Source organism: Zosterops lateralis, assembly GCF_965231275.1.
Source record: "Zosterops lateralis genome assembly, chromosome: 3".
Classification (NCBI taxonomy): Eukaryota; Metazoa; Chordata; class Aves; order Passeriformes; family Zosteropidae; genus Zosterops; species Zosterops lateralis.
This window is the reverse complement of record NC_139764.1, coordinates 33,342,275-33,358,204: the sequence shown is the minus strand read 5'-3', so window position 1 is coordinate 33,358,204 and position 15,930 is coordinate 33,342,275. Positions and strand designations below refer to the sequence as shown.

Sequence of the window (15,930 nt, the reverse complement as noted above, 5' to 3'; positions counted from 1 at the left end):
ATGCAGTTTTAAACACAGTTTCAATCAGTCTGTGCTAAGTTGCATTGTGAGGGCACCATAATTTGTGTTGTTTTGTGAAGTCAAACAGCTGTAGAACTTGTTTCCTTTAATAATTCAGCATTGGATGTTCAAGTGTGTTGATTGTCCAACTGGTAGCTTCTCTGATGGAAGCAGAAGCCTGAGTTTATATCCAATATTTGCCTTTTTGATTTCCTTACAGAAATCCACAAATGTTTCTTTCTAGAAGTCTATTCTTTCTGAAATGTAGTTTTGTGATTAGGACCTGACTATTGATGTGATAGGTTGTAATATCTTAAAATGGCAAGATCAGTATATTAGGACTTTCTTTTTGCTATTGTTTTAATATTACCATGTTTTGCTAAATGTTATGTGATGTAACTTTTTCGTCTTAGTGATTTATTCACCTTAATTAGATATTCTCAGACAATTTACTTGCTGCTGGATATCATGCATTCCTTTCCAAATAAAACAGAAACTTCAATTGACTCCTTTCCAACTGCCTTTGCTATCCCTTGGGGTCTTGTTAAGTTGATTCAAGGATTTTGGCTCCTGGATCACAATGATTATGAAGTAAGTATGAAACAGTTAAGTAAGATACACATGGCACTGCAGAGCTGAAATCAATAAAAATATTTTTAAAAATTGGTAATTGGGTATAAGGAGCTGTTGAAGCTTTTTTTAACACTGTCCTGACATCTTCAGCAATAAGTTATGATTTGAAATTTTGCTTTAACTACTTTGACAGGAATTCGATTAAAACAAAGGAGTAATCAACTTTAACAATGCTTAGTATTTGAATTTTCAAAGCTGTCACTGGTTCGGTTTTCAGCAGGTTGGTTGGGCACTATTTCTAAAAAAGTGTTTTGGGTACTTAAAGCATGGAAACTGTCACGGTAGCAGGAAGATTTGAGACAGAAGACTGCAGAAGTGACTTTTCAACCTGTTCTTCCTAATGCTTTAGGTTGTTCTTTGCCTGTCACCACACTAATAAAATCAATTTGTCTGCTGAGTAACTGATTATTTAGTAATGTATTTATAAAATGGTATGTTTGTACACAGAGTTTTGTTAACCTAGAAAAAATCTGAATCGTTCCTTTTAAGACATTCACTTTGTTTTGTATGGCTGATGTTTTTGTTCTGCAAATACTGAAGAATTTTTACTGGTATGTCCTGGATGAAGTATTTTGTTAGTTAGACACCTAAGTTAGTCTAAGCCCCGTCCAGCCTTGCTGCAGAGAATTTTGTGTGTGTTTGTTGCGCGGGTGTGTGTTCCCTGTGGTGATCCAGCTGCTCTTGCCTTGTCCAGAATTCCCTGGCCCTGCTCTTCCATCCAGCTACAATCAAGACTGTGTCATGGCAGCACATGAGGATCATTCAGTCCCTCATGTGCCAGGGGGAGCACAGGCGAGCCCTCAGGTACATCCAGATGATGAAGCCGTCGATGTCCAGCAGCAGCGAAGTGCGGCTGTTCCTCACCGTCCTGTTGTCCAACAGGTCAGGAAATCTCCCACTGCTTTGGCATTCAGATGGTGGGAAACGTGGAGCAGTGATGATCCAAACGGGGCTCCCCTCCTTTTCCTTTGATCCTTAAATGAATAACCATCAGTGTGGGGCATCTCCAGTGCTCTCACTCCTTTCCATGTCCAAACCCTTGACTGCAGGTGCATGGTGGAGGCTTGGGGTCTGTTGCAGCAACACAGCACGAAGCTGAACGTAGAAGAGCTGCTAAAGCACATGTATGAAATCTGTCAGGAGATGGGGCTGATGGAGGATTTGCTGAAGCTGCCCTTCACAGACACAGAAAAAGTGAGTTTGGAGAAGAAACAAAAGAATCTTAATTGTCCCTTTGGCAAGAGGAGAGGCAGAATTGTAATGGATGTTTGAAATGTGTTATTTCTCACAGGAGTGTTTGGAGAAGTTTTTACAGACCAAATCAGGTGTTCAGAACCATGAATTCCTCTTAGTCCACCATCTGCAGCGTGCCAACTACATCCCAGCACTGCAGCTCAATCAGTCCATGAAGGCCAGTCTGACGGTAAGGGCAGGTGTCCTTCCGTGTGAAATTATGAATTAAATGTTAGATACCGTGATTGACTCCAGTTAAAAAAGCTTGGTTGCATCTGAAGCATAAATATGCATCTTGTCTTTTCATTGAGATCCTCAGGTCCCATGGTTTAGGTTATGGAAGTTGTTTGTGTTACTTGGTTTTGTGGAGTGAAGAGTACGTTGTATGCCATGTCTTGTATCTTGCTTTTACCTGAGAGCAGTCTAGGTGATCCAAAGCTAAAATTTGCCATATGGGTTTTGGTTGTGAGTTTTGGAGTTTTTTGTGGTTCTTACATTTTTATTTTTTAACTAGTCTTTCTTGCACTTACCCAAAACTACCAGGTGAAGTTGGTGTGTACTCCTTGGTGGAGCTTGGAACTTGCTGTGGCTTTGTGCAGTGGATTTGTTCTCCTCTATCTGTAGAACAAATTTAGGCCTTAGTTAGAAAGAGCAGAGGTACTTTTGTGCAATAAACTTCTGTGCAACTTCAGGTAAATTGTAACTTCTTGCTTTACACATTTCTTTTGTCAGAATGATCGTGATCCTCGCCTGAGAGAGAGAGCAGTTGCCAGAAATTCTCTGTTAGATCAATATGGCAAGATCCTTCCCACAGTTCAAAGGAAGCTGGCAGTGGAGAGAGCCAAGCCGTACCGTTTGCCTTCATCGGTCTTAAGAGAAGGTAATTGTAGAGAACTGAGGGAAACATGATGTGCAGCCTTGGTTACACTTGGCCAGCACTTGGGTTACACAGGGCTGACACTTTTCCCTCTTGCTTTTACAGTCCCAAGGCCAAAGCCATTATCAACAGCAACAAGACAGGCTAATGCAGGAAATGTGCATACAAGAGCAACTTTCATCAGTAAAGTGTTGTCCAAAATCGGAGAAGTATGGTTAGGAAATGAGCAGAAAAAAAAAGTCTCACATTATGATAGGTAAGCAGCCTTTTATAAAAGTTGGTCTTGAGCTATGTGTTTGGAGAGGGAGGTGGAGAGAGAGTGAGTGAGTTAGTGGTAGGGGGAGTCAAAGAGAATTCAGTTTGAATTGTGTTAGTTTTTTGGTGGGAAGGTGCGCATGAATAAAGCTTTGTTTTGCTTTTTTGCACATATACTATATAATATCTGAGAATCAGTTCATCGTAAGTAGTGTTTGGAGATCTTCTGTATGATGATCTTCTCTATATAAATGCATGTGTTTACATTATGGCAAATGTGTTTATAGTGTAAGACAGCTGAAATTCAAAACTATTTGTCACTACCATGTAGCTGTTGGTGTGCCAACTGATAGACCTGTTTTTTGATCACATACTAATCTTTTACCAGTTCCTGCTTGGTTATTTAAAAATATGCAGAATTACAAAGAGTGCAGAAGAGGCTTGTAATTGTCAGGTCATTGTCCTACATGAGATGTGGTTAAATAAACTTTAATTCTGGTAAGGCTGGGCTTTAAGGGAATGAAAATCAATTGTTTTTGTTTTCCTTCTAGTCCTAGAACTGCAGAGCCAGCAGTCAGTTCACATCCTCTGCCTGGTGCAGAGTTGCCTGATGCATTTCTTGGGACACCTATTACAAAACTTTCTCAAAAGTGTTCAAGGTATAGTAGATCTACAAACTGTGTATTTCAAAATGGTGTTGTTTATTATGTATATACATGTGCATGTGTGTATGCTTTTTTGGTTTATCAAGAATTCTGTGGCATTTAGTTTTATATCTCAAAGAAAAGGTCAACTTAGGGACAAAATTAGGTGGACAATTTGAAATGGTCCCTGCATTGAAACGTAGATGAGTTTTCTCCACTGCTCAGAGCTAGGTCACGTCTTCAACTTAAAATTGGGGTATTCTTGCGTCAGAGATAGGGATTTAGGAAATTAGGTATGAAATGTAAAGAAATAATGAAAAAATGCCCCCAAGTGCCTGTCACTTGTTTGTGGGCCTAATATATCACCCCAGCAGTGAGGGTTCACCTGTATTTCTTGTTCATGAAAATGTTTTTGTTCTGCATTATCTGAGATGATCACAGCATCCTTTTTTTCATTTCTTTATTGATGTTACTAGTTTCAATTGTGTGTTTTACCAGGTTGCTGGATTTGGTGGTTCGTCCTGTTCCCTCCCACTCCGCGGCCCAGGCCGAGAGCCGGCAGGCCCCGTGCGCGGCTTCTACTTCTTGTGTGGCATCATCATCCAGCCCCCTGAGATCAACCACACATCGCTCCAGCTCCCTAAAGAGTCTGCCACGAGCAGCAGAGTTGAATTTACTGGAAACTCCTCTTGTGGTCAAGGTTTGTATTGTATTTTAAAAAGTCTGTAGCAGCCAACCAAACGAAAAACTTCTGAGGTTTGTTTGAAGTGAAATCACTGAAGTATTTAGTTGAAATGCTTCTGGCTAAAATTTTCAGTATTCATGTGGTTATTGTATACACTGCCCTTTTGGAAGCACTAAGTTGGGAATAGTAAATTTTTAAGCAGGAAACTTTAGTTCTCTGCTGACTGCAGTGGATAGCTTGTCCCATAGCTTTGTGAACTAAACTTATTTTCATTGTATGGAACAATTCTATCCTACTGTAAAATAATCTGAAATAAGAACAGCTGAATTCTTCTACATGAAGATGTGTAGGTATTTTCCTCTTGTGTACAGCTGATTAATTAGTGAAAAAAATCTGTGGCTGTTGCTTTGCAGAATTGCTGTCAGATGCAGAGACTGAAAACGCTGTTGTGTAAAGTTGAAATTGTGTGCCTTTTATAAGAGCAGTGTAGGAATTGCAAAAATTAGGGGGATAGGAGATAACGTTGCAGAAATCAAGATGTCATATCCTTATTTCCTGAAGAAGTAATTTTGAAAAATAACTTCTATTTTGTTGGCACTATAAAGACAAACCAAGGGAAATATAAAAAGCATGCATTTTTATCTTGAAAATGTTGGTATTTTTGGAAGAACAGTGCATAGGTAAAACTTCATGCTGCTCTAAACCCAGTTCATAATTTAAACTAATTTAATTTTTGTAGTTTAAGTACGGTCTTCTGTTTTGAAGATTGAACTGGTCTTAATTTAAGTGTTTTTATTTTTTTTTCCTAGAGAGCTAAAGTTTTGGCCACATCCTCTGGTTTTCCTGGGTTTACTCCTCAGTCTATTCTCAGGTCCAGCCTTCGCACTACACCCCTAGCAACTCCCTCAGCATCCCCAGGACGATCAGTTACTCCTCCCCTACGAGCAAAGGAACCCAGAATATCCTTCAGAGAAGAGAGCTCACATGCAAAGTGGACTGTTGGGGTAAGCTGGGCTACCCTTACTGAGTTTTGCAGCTAATGATTTAATTTAGACTTAAAAGTTTGCCAAAACTTCTTATATTGAGAATCTGGATTGTGAATCAGAATGGCAGAATTTGGTTAAAAAGATTGCGTGTATTCTGTAACATCATGTTCTTGCAGGATCATATTCATAACAAACATCAGGGATCTTGGTGGGTTTTATTCAGATGTTGTTAGGACCTCTGGTTGTTCAGAATGTTAGTTCACCTTTCCACTATACCTTTTCAAATTGTGTTGCAGGAAAGTAAGGAATACAGATGGAGCCTCCTCTTTGGGTTTGTTAAATTTTGCAAATTGAACATCTGGGAAAGTAACAAAAGTCATAAAGATGCATTGACTTTCAACCTGTCTTTTTGCGATGTTGGATTTACTTAAATGATGGTAAAAAGAGACTCCTGCTGAAGAGAACTATTTTGCTCTCCCAGCCCTAAAGTTCTTGGGTTTGCTTCTTGCCTTGCACCAGGGATAGTAGCATCCATGTAGTTTTCAAATGCAGTGGGTCCATCTGAGCAGCAGTGGTCCCTTGTGCAGCTCCTGCAGCTGTGTACTGGATTCTGTGGTTCTGCCCATCAGGCAGCTGGCAGCACAGCGTTTCCAAATTAGGGGCACAACTGGGGCATGTGCTGCCATGCCATGTGTGAGTAGCTCATGTATGTTACAAGGAGTTACTCAATTGTAACAAGATGTGCTTTCTCCTGTATGAAACTCTTACTAATAGTGGCACTGTGGCCAGATTAATTTACTTGTTCCATGCAACAGACATAGTTGAAAACCAGCATATTTTAGTAGTGCATCTGTGTTAAAAGGGCAAGCATAAAATGGAGAAATATTGAGTTAGGATTTTATTAGGCAAAGCTTTGTATTGCTGAAAACACACTAGTAAATCCAGTGAAGAGCCTTGAGATGACAATATGAGCAAGACTGATTTAATCATAATTCTTCAATGTTGTGGACACTCAATAAGCAATCTAAAGTGGTTAATTTTTACACTCAGCCTTAAATCTAAGATAGTGCAAGAATGAGAATTAATTTTTCATTGCATCACTGAGGGGATGTGTTACTTAAAAATGTCAATATTTGTTGGGATTTTTTTGTTTTGGTTCCACAAAAAGCAGACTCATATTGCTGATCTGAACTTTTTTTTTGTCAGATGACAGAAGATGATAAAGCACAATTTGGAGCTTCATCTGAGCATCATCATGGCTTGGTGGAGGATGCTTGGTCTGAAAGCAGAGCTAAACCAACTCTGTTTAATCTGCGTAGTCCTGGGGATGATCGTGGTGAATTGCAGGAGTCTTCAGAAAGCCTACCTGGAGATGATTTGAAGATGGATATCAGCAAGGACAACAGTAACTTCTCTGTGAGATCAGACCAGACTACTTTGGAGTATCATGATGCAAAATCACCTGGTGATTTTGAAGATGATGTTATCTTTATAGCTGCTAAACCAGCTAATTCTTCCACTGAAGAAATGGTTGATGTTCAAGATTTGGAGAAGGAGGAAGAAAGTGAAGTGGTTGAGGATAAACCTTTCCAGATGAAACAACCAGATCCTTCAGGACGAAGAAAAGAAGCAGGTGTGTTTCGTCCTGTGATAACCTAAGTTTCTGAATTTTTCAAGTGTCTTCAAAAGATTGAATTATTGATGATTGCAGCAGTTAATGAGTTTTCACAAGTGCCCCAGGCTTTTAAAATTACCTCTATGTTTTAAGTCCTTTTTTAGGTATTCTGGACCTTATGAATGTATACTTTTCTTGGCTGACACTTTTTATATGTAGTTGCAGCTGAAAGGCAACTGTATGGGAGTTTTGAAAGGGATACATGCTTAAAACTTTGGCTTCTGGTTATGTTTTAGGGGTACTTCTATAATTTGCAGGAGTTTTTACACTGTTTGACTGAAATTATGCATCAGACTTCTTGTTCTACTGGCAAGAAGAACATAGGCCATCTGTGCATTTGAAGTCTTGGTAGCAATATTTTTTAAGTCCCTGTCCTAGATGAAATGCATAAAGGATCACTTTAAACTCATATGAACAATTTAAAAGAAGTGATGTTGAGTGCAGCAGGGGAGTCATCCATCTCTTCATTTTTGCAGGATTTGTGGAAGAATCAAAGGCTGAATGTCATATCCTTCCTGAGCATAAGTTGGTGTTTAAAGCTGCTGAGGCTGCAACTTCTGGCGCTGGAAATGAAGGGTGAGCTTATGAAGTAGATACATCTTTGCGTTCACACAGCATAGCTGCTGGCTTTTCTGTGTTTGAAAACTGATTTTGACCTGGGATTAGTTCTTTCCTGTGTTCTTATATGTAAGGGCCTGTCTATTCCAGTCTGTCTGTGACCAAAAGTAATCTGCCATGAATGTGATGCACATTGACAAGCTGTGAATTTGAGCCTTCTTTCTCAAATCATTGCAGACCCCACAGTATGATGATAAAGACTTTATTCAACAGTCCCATACCGACCTTGTGAGAGTTACTAAGCAGATACTGTGAACATAAGCCCTGTTTTTTTCTGAAAATTGTGTAGTTAAAAATTAATCCTGAGATTCCTGTAACTTCAGTGGGTTTATTTTGGAGTTTGAATGCTTTCTGGCAGTATATTTTAGACTTAATTTCTGTTTTCTGTGTGTGCTCAACTAACATCTCTTTGTTTATGGAAAGGGAAGCCATCTTCTCACCAGGTACTTTAAAAGCCCCAACTGCTGAGTGATAAAGACAGAATGTCAGCAATGAGAGAACCCTTAATTTCAAGTGGTGACTTTCACCTGTACAGACTTCTGTTCAGTTGGTTCTGAACCTCTGTTATTGTAGCTGCCCTCTTTCTACAGAAGATAAATAGTACATTATTCTGTAATACACCTCTGTTATGTTATTATCTAGTATTGGATAGCTGGAAAGAATATTAAGTACTTGATTCTTGCATAAAATGAGTTACAAAGTGAATTAAAATTGAGTCACAAACTGAATATGTTGATAGAAGAATTTCTAATTTTGCTTGTATTTTTGTGGTTTGAAACTTGAAGATTTTGCAGTGAGAAAGTAACTTGTAAAGTTCTTAAAGGTTTGTTTTCAAGCTTTATGATGAATTTCTCTCCTTCTTTTCATGAAGTGAAACAACCTACCAGGAGTCTGAAATGACCTCTCCATCAGAAGAAAAAGCCACACTGGTTGCATCAAATCCACAGCTCGCTGAATCCCCGGAGGCAGACAGTGAATGTATGTTGGAAATGTTCTGTGTGTTCGGATAGCAGAGCTCCTCAAGTGAAATACATAGTTTGCCATACCACTGTAGGTGTCTCAGATTGAAATAGTAGTTGCATGTTACTGCTGACTTTCATTAAACTAGAGAGAACACCCGCCTTAAAGAAAGTCCTTGTAGAAAGTGCAGAGCGAATCTTTTCATTCTTGATCAAAATATTGAGATGCTGGTGGAACTTAAAGCATTATAAGGAGAGATCAGTATTTATTTTAATGTTGTACACCCCTACCAATTTGTAGGCTGTGGGATCTGCTGCTTGATTTACTATTTTAAAAGATAATGCATCCTCAGTATTCTTAATGAAGCAACTATGTACCAGTGTGCCTTTCCAGCCACATTTTCCTCTTTTTTCCCCTCTGTGGACTTGACAGCTGATTTTCTCTTCCTTTTTTCTTGCTGTGGGGCTGCATCCTTTACCTGATCTGTAAACCCAATCGACAGCTAAGTCCCACACAGCCACTCACTCATTTCCCCTGGGTGAATGGGGGAAAGAATCAGAGAGCTAAAGGTGAGAAAACTCATGGGTTGAGATAAAAACACTTCAATAGAGAAACAAAAGTCTTGCATGCAAGTTGGGTAAAACAAGGAATTCATTCACCACTTCCTATTGTCAGGCAGGTATTCAGCCATCTCCAGGAAAGCAGGAAGATGTGTCATGGGAAGACAAACACCATAACTTCAAATGTCTCCTGCTTCTTCCTTCTTTCACCTGCTTTTTATGCTGAACATGATGCCACATTTTATGGGATGTCAGTTGGGGTCAGCTGTCCTGGCTGTATCCCCTCCCACCTGCTTGTGCACCCCCAGCCCACTCACTGCTGCCATGGTGTGAGAAGTAGGAAAGGAAAGGCCTTGGCTCTGTGTAGGTGCTGCTCAGCAGTAACTAAAACGTCCCTGTTACCAACTCTGCCTTCAGTACAAATCCAGAATAGAGCAGTGCCAGCTATTATGAAGAAAATTAACTATGCCAGCCAAAAACAGCACAATATTTCTAGCTTTTGGAGAAAGCCCAATATATGTGGTGGGATGGAGAACCATATTGTTGGTTCTTGATAGCTTTGTTACTTCTTTTTGCTTAAACTTACGTCATTTATATAAAGGTTAAGGTAAAATTACATAAATCTCTTCTAGCTGTGATAAGTATCCATGACAGTGAGGACATGGTCAGTACTCCATCTGAAAATCGCCTTGAGGGCAAGTGTGTGGATTTACCTGAAGAACGTAACCCTGAAGCAGCTAAAGTTGAAGAAGTCTCTGTTTCTAACAATCCTCCAAAAACCGAGGAAATTAATGTAAGTAAACTATTTTCCCATTTTCTACAAAATAGAAAACAGTTTGCAAATTGAGGACAGACCTGTTCTACTGACAATTAGGAGAGACTCAAAAATGTGTCTGTTTTTTGAGCTGCTTAATGCAAGTTTAAAACCTCAGTGTTGTATGGGCAGATAAGTTTTTCTCTTCTGGATTTTCTGTTCCTATAACATGAATGGAACCTGTCAAGACTTAGGCCTTAGAGAGCAAACAGAACCAAAATAAAAGCCTAAACTATTTTTAAAAACAGCTAGGCAAAACAGTTTGATTTACTTGAATTCAAAGTTTTATTTGACTTTAAAAAATAGTTTTAATGTTAAAGACAATAAGGAAATTACAGGAGTGCACCTTCTTTGTACTGGTAACCATTGCAAACAAAAAGATATGGGAACCAAACTCAGAATTATTTAGGTGCTTGGGTCCTTTACTGTTTGTTCCTTCTTAACACAAACAGAATTCCCAGTAATGAGCTCATTTTGGTGTCAAGATATTTCTTGAAGAGATGGAGGTATTTAGAAAGCATGTGTTATCTCATGCAATCCTCAAAGTGTGGTGTTGAGTTGTTGGATGTGACACCTGGCCAGTCTAAGTGCTGTAGTCAGAACTATCACGGGTGAAGCTTTAAGCACTGGGAACCCAACTGCCCGTCAGAGGGTCACTCTGGCTGTGGAGCAGTGCAGAGGGCACTGCAATATGATGGTCACTGCTGGTTGTGTACACACCTTGTGTTGGAAAACTGCTCCTGCTCGTGGGTGGTGGCAAATGGTCAGTTCTGAACAGAAATATCAGAAACAGAGCCTGTGAATTGCACACAGGGACTGCTCTGATCCCTGTGCCTCAAATACATAAGCTCTCAGGCTGTAGTACAAAAGCACATTGTTTCACATTCAGGGATGATCTTAAGGGAACTGTCCTCAGTTTCATCTAGTTCAGTGTGAAATTAGTCTGTTTTCTACTGAATAAAGCATTAACAGACATTTTTTAACTTTAGGTTGTAGAAGATGCCTCAGAACCAGCACCTGAAACATCACCATATAGAGCACTAGATCCATCAAGTGATCTTCATTGCAGCTATGAAAATATAGAACAACAGTTTGCATGTGATTTGCCTGATAATAAAGACAGTGAATGTGATGCAGCTGAGGGAGATGGAGACATTTTTCTATCTCAGAGTAATTTTACTTTAGTTTTGGAAGGAGAAGAAGGGGAAGCAGAGATGGGCGACCCTACATCAGTAGATGCTTCTAAACCAGATGACAAAACAGCGGAAGAAAAGCCTGTGACCAATTTAGGAAACACCGAAAGCCAGGAATATGTTACAAACTCAGTGTCCACTGTAACTGGTGATCAGGAATCTCAAAATATTGCAGAGTCACTCCCATACGTGCCTGAACCTATTAAGGTTGCCATTGCTGAGAACTTACTGGATGTAATCAAAGACACAAGGAGTAAAGAATTTACATCTGAAGTTGTAGAACAATCTATTCATGAAACCATAGGTAAAAAGGTGACTAGATTCCAGAAGGCAAAAGCTCCCCTAACACCTGTGCTGGAAGCAGTGGGAGAGGAAACCAGCAGACATCATTATGGCATTACTCCAAGAACACGCACAAGGGGACAGCTGAGTAGAAGTCCAGGTGTTCTGTCTGCAGACACTCAGCAGCTGCTGAAGACAGAGAGCCCAGCTCTGCTTGGAATGTCTCCTCGGAGAAGTACCAGGCGAACAAAAGAAGCATCTGAGACTCCCAGACTCCAAACAGAAGAAAATGCTCCAGAGCAGCAAGTACCTGTGACACCTGTTACTCCTAGGAGAGGTAGGAAACCTAAATTGTCTAATTTAGTAAAAACAGAAAGCAGCCATTCTGATGGACAAGCCTTGTCTGACAGTACACAGCCTGTTACTCCCAGAAGAGGATTAAGGAGAGCGAAGGAAGCTGCACCTGAAATCCAAGAAGAGGCTCATGAGGAAATGCCTCTTGCTGAAGATGTTGCTTCTTTTACTTCTAGAAGGACTAAAGGAGGAAAAAGTTTAGCTGGAAATCCAGAAACTGGCAAGACTGACACCGATCATAAAGTAAAAACAGCAGTCAGTCCCAGTAGAAGTGCAAGAAAATTGAAAAGCTTTAATTTACAGTTTACTGAAGATACTGTCAAGGATCAACAGGTGCAGCCTAGTGAGCAACTCGTTTCACCTGTGCCAAAAAAAAGAGGCAGAAGAAGAAAGATTAGTTCATCAGAAGTTTCAGAAAATTCTGATCTTGATGTGTCTAAATCATCGCTTCCTCAAACAGAATTTAAACTTCCTGTCACGCCTAGAAGAAGTGCTAGGAAGGCAGCACAAAACCTCTTAGCAGACCCAGAGTCTACCTCTTCTCAGGAAGACATACATTCAGGTGTGAAAGTAGAAGTCCTTGGTACTCCTAAGAGAAGAACTAGAAAACTGCCACATGAGAATCCAGAAGAAGTGGATACTCATGAGCAAACGCCTGCAGAGCCAAGCGAGGAGCCAGCCACACCCAGGACTACAGTAAGGACAGGGCGTAGGGGCAGGAAGAAGAGATCAATGTCTGAGGAGACCCCACAAGGACCTGGTGGCAGTCCTTTGCTCCTTGAAGACATAAACCCCTCAGGACCTGATCAGACAGCAAGAGCTCTGACAGATCGTGTTACAAGAACCAGATCCCGCAGGACTGCCATCCATCAGAAACTGTCTGTTGAGGAAAATGAGGCTTTCCTTTTCTCTCCTCCTCTCACAAAGCTGACAAAGAAATTTGAAGGTAGGGTGCACTATATTTATATGCAAAATAGGGCATATCCCCTTCTTTAAACCACAGAAAACAAACTGCAGTGAGGATGACTTTAAGTATTGTAAAGAATGTAAGAAAAAATTTGCCAACAGGCAGTTCATCTTTTAGCTGAAGTCTGTGTGACTGCTTAGTTCTGGTAGAAACAGATTATGAAGCTGATCTAAACTGAAAATTAAATTTAAGCTATTTTTTTGTAAGGAACTTAATTTCTCAGATTTTGAAAAACAGAGATTATTTGTAAATATGTGATCGCCATCCCTTTCCCCCCAACAGAGAAATAAAGGATGTGTGCTTCCAAATTCTCTTCAGTTTTCAAGTTCAGATGAGCTGCATCTTGCAACAAACTGTACAGCTGTTTACTTACGTGATTCTTTTTCATGAGTGTATACTTGGTCAGTGAAATTAGTGTACACAGGAGTCTTTGAATTAGAGTACATGATAAAATTTTTTGAGATGTGTAAGGACTGTTGATGCCTCTGGAGTGTAATACCTTTGATTATGTAGGTGCAGGTAAAATCACTACTCTGGCTTAGTTTTTTTTTTCATTATCTTTGGTAACAGAATGAATCCCAAGAGGCAGTTACTAGGGAGGAAAATGCCTTTGTATGGAATGCTTATAAAGCTGATTGGGCCTTTATTTTTGGAAGCTACTGTGTTTTTATTTGTCAGCTGTGATATAATAATACTGTCACTTATGTATAAGGTATGTGCATGCTAACAATGCGTTGTCATTTTAGCTGGAAAAACAGACCATCCTGTGCAGGTTAAGGATTTAGACCCGGATTTGTCTTCACAATTTGTCTTTTCACCCCCTCTTTTGAGGTCAAGGAGAAAAAACGTAGCTAGCATTTCCCGAATTGTGAAAGAAACAGTAAGTAAAAACTCAGTTGACCCGTGTTCTTGATTTTAATTCTATACCATTTCTTGAGATAGTGCTTTGCAATGCTTTGCATTTTTCATTGGAAACATGTCTAAAAAGAACTTTAAATGAATCAGTTAAAAAATGTATTGTTTTTCTTCATGAAAACTAGCTATGAAAGTCAGTTTTGAATCTGTGTAAATCAAGAATTGATAAATACTGTTTTGCCTTTAAAAAAAGGCACAGTGGCTCTCTTTAAACTTACTTGCTATGTTATCTGTTAATTTCAGAATTTTAACTTTTGGGATGGTAAAATAATTTGGTGTGGAAGGTTTATTATTGCAAACAAAGGGTACTTTTGGAAATTGGCATGATGTCTTCATGAAAAAGACATTACTATTCCATAGAAGTCCAAGAACTTGTTCATGAGTAACATTTTTTTTGCCTTAATATAGGAGGAGCTTCCAGCTAAAGAGGAAGAGGATACCAAATCCATAGAGTCTGGGGGAAAGCAAAAATTGAAGAGAGGTAGAACTCCAAAATCAAAAATGAAGAAAACAAGCAAGTATGAAATAAGTTTTGAACAGTTATTTGCATTTCCTAATGTGATGGTGACTCAGCTGTTTAGTATCTCATTACTTCATCCTCTCTTGGTTGTGCAGATCTTCTCTCACTCTGTCAGCATGTCCAGCTTGCTGGTCTAATAGGCACCTTTTCCCCATTTAAGGGTTTGATTTGCTAATGGAAATGGAAAAGGGAGGGAGTAGAAAAGGGCAGGTGGATACTAATTGCAGTGGCATTGTAGTGCTTTTGCATTGTTTTATTCCTCCCTATGAAACCACACTCTTCCAGTTTAGTTTTCTCATACAAGGTGAGAAGTTGCCAAACAATGAGTAAAGGGAATGAAAGCAAAATGAACCTTACTTTTGCACCTTTTCTGTCTTGATTCTATCTACTAAGAAGCCCATATTTTTTTTTTTTAATTGATTTTGAAATTCCATGTTGTTTTTATCCTCGATTAAATACTGTTAGTAATGAAAAACTGATTTGATGCCCATCCTTCTTTTCAGAACCACAAAAGAAGGTTCTTGGTCACCTCCACCAGTCGAAATAAAATTCATCTCTCCTTTTGCAAGTCCAGTGGATGGAACAAAAAACAAACAGAAAGAAGCTACAGAAGCAGCAGGGAAGACCCTAAGAAAGAACAAAAAAAGACTGTCCAATTTTCCAAAGCCAGTTGTGCGCCGGAAGATGCTGTAACTGTTTTTTTAAGTTTATAATGTACACCACTGTTTGTAAAGTCATCAAAATTGTGTGAATTAGTAAAAAGAAGAAAAATCATCTAATTTGGAAGAGATAATTTATATAAATTATTGTAAAATTTCATTAAAAAATGGTCTTCAGTAAGTAACTCCATATGGAGTGTGATTTCCTCAGTCAATGCAGTTTTCTATTTTATATTAAGACTTCATACATTTATATAATATGTAAATACAGCTTATTTTAGGAATGTGAAATAAAAATGTATACTTCACAATGTGCTTACTGTCTGATAGCTTTTTGAGGGAATATTGAGTTGAAGGACCTGTATTGCTCAGAACTTTTAATGTTGGTTTGTGAGAGTTACAGACTCTCAAAAGTAAATTCCAGAAGCTTTTTAAAAGTTTGTTTAGAACTCCTATAACAAGTAAACATTTTAAACATACTAGTTTTAATTTTAAAATTATGTTTGACCTTCTGGCACAAATAATTGGACTTAAAATACAAACTGGTAATTCCTTTTATTCACGGTTAAGTTGTACTGTATTGAAGTCAGAATGTAAACAATTGTGTTTTAATCTGTGCAATATTTTGTTTTTGTATTTGTCTTAAACTTTGGGAAAGCTGCTTTTTAGTTCATAAAACCAGATCACACCTCAGATGTGTCATTATTTCTTAAAATTTGTTGTCAGCAAAAAGTTAACTGTACAGATGGTGTGATGCTTACAATGGCATATCAGATTTAAAGGGATACTACCCAGATACTTTGAGATTTGAGCATTAATTTGACCATATTACAAAAGTTATTTTCGTAATATGACTGCTACTATAATTGAAATACTTAGTAATTCAATTTGCAGTATTTGAAACCTGCATATCACAGCACTGAAAAACTGATGGTAAAGCCTATATAATAGTCTGCAAAAGGTACAAAAATGTACAGAAATCTTAGTTACAAACCATATTTTTGAATAATTATTTCGTTAACAGTCTTGGGTTAAGGAGTATATGTCCCTATACAGTTTCAATTTGTATAAATAAAGTCACAAACCTATTCTTTTAAAAG

At 38.7% G+C, this 15,930-nt stretch overlaps 1 protein-coding gene across 2 annotated transcripts in view; it reads left to right on the top strand.

Annotated features, from left to right (window-relative positions):
• Positions 1-15,930, top strand: part of LOC310907624 (protein ELYS-like) — a 38,425-nt gene extending 22,495 nt beyond the window's left edge. For both annotated transcript variants that reach the window (XM_083857978.1, XM_083857979.1), the window contains exons 20-36: positions 445-591; positions 1,328-1,515; positions 1,683-1,827; positions 1,925-2,056; positions 2,599-2,746; positions 2,849-2,999; positions 3,550-3,657; positions 4,141-4,342; positions 5,137-5,331; positions 6,520-6,946; positions 7,465-7,564; positions 8,478-8,584; positions 9,759-9,919; positions 10,930-12,715; positions 13,483-13,616; positions 14,060-14,169; positions 14,675-15,930. In XM_083857978.1, the coding sequence (XP_083714104.1) occupies positions 445-591; positions 1,328-1,515; positions 1,683-1,827; positions 1,925-2,056; positions 2,599-2,746; positions 2,849-2,999; positions 3,550-3,657; positions 4,141-4,342; positions 5,137-5,331; positions 6,520-6,946; positions 7,465-7,564; positions 8,478-8,584; positions 9,759-9,919; positions 10,930-12,715; positions 13,483-13,616; positions 14,060-14,169; positions 14,675-14,864 (4,431 nt within the window). In that variant the 3' untranslated portion in view covers positions 14,865-15,930. The remainder of the gene's footprint in view (positions 1-444; positions 592-1,327; positions 1,516-1,682; positions 1,828-1,924; positions 2,057-2,598; positions 2,747-2,848; positions 3,000-3,549; positions 3,658-4,140; positions 4,343-5,136; positions 5,332-6,519; positions 6,947-7,464; positions 7,565-8,477; positions 8,585-9,758; positions 9,920-10,929; positions 12,716-13,482; positions 13,617-14,059; positions 14,170-14,674) is intronic.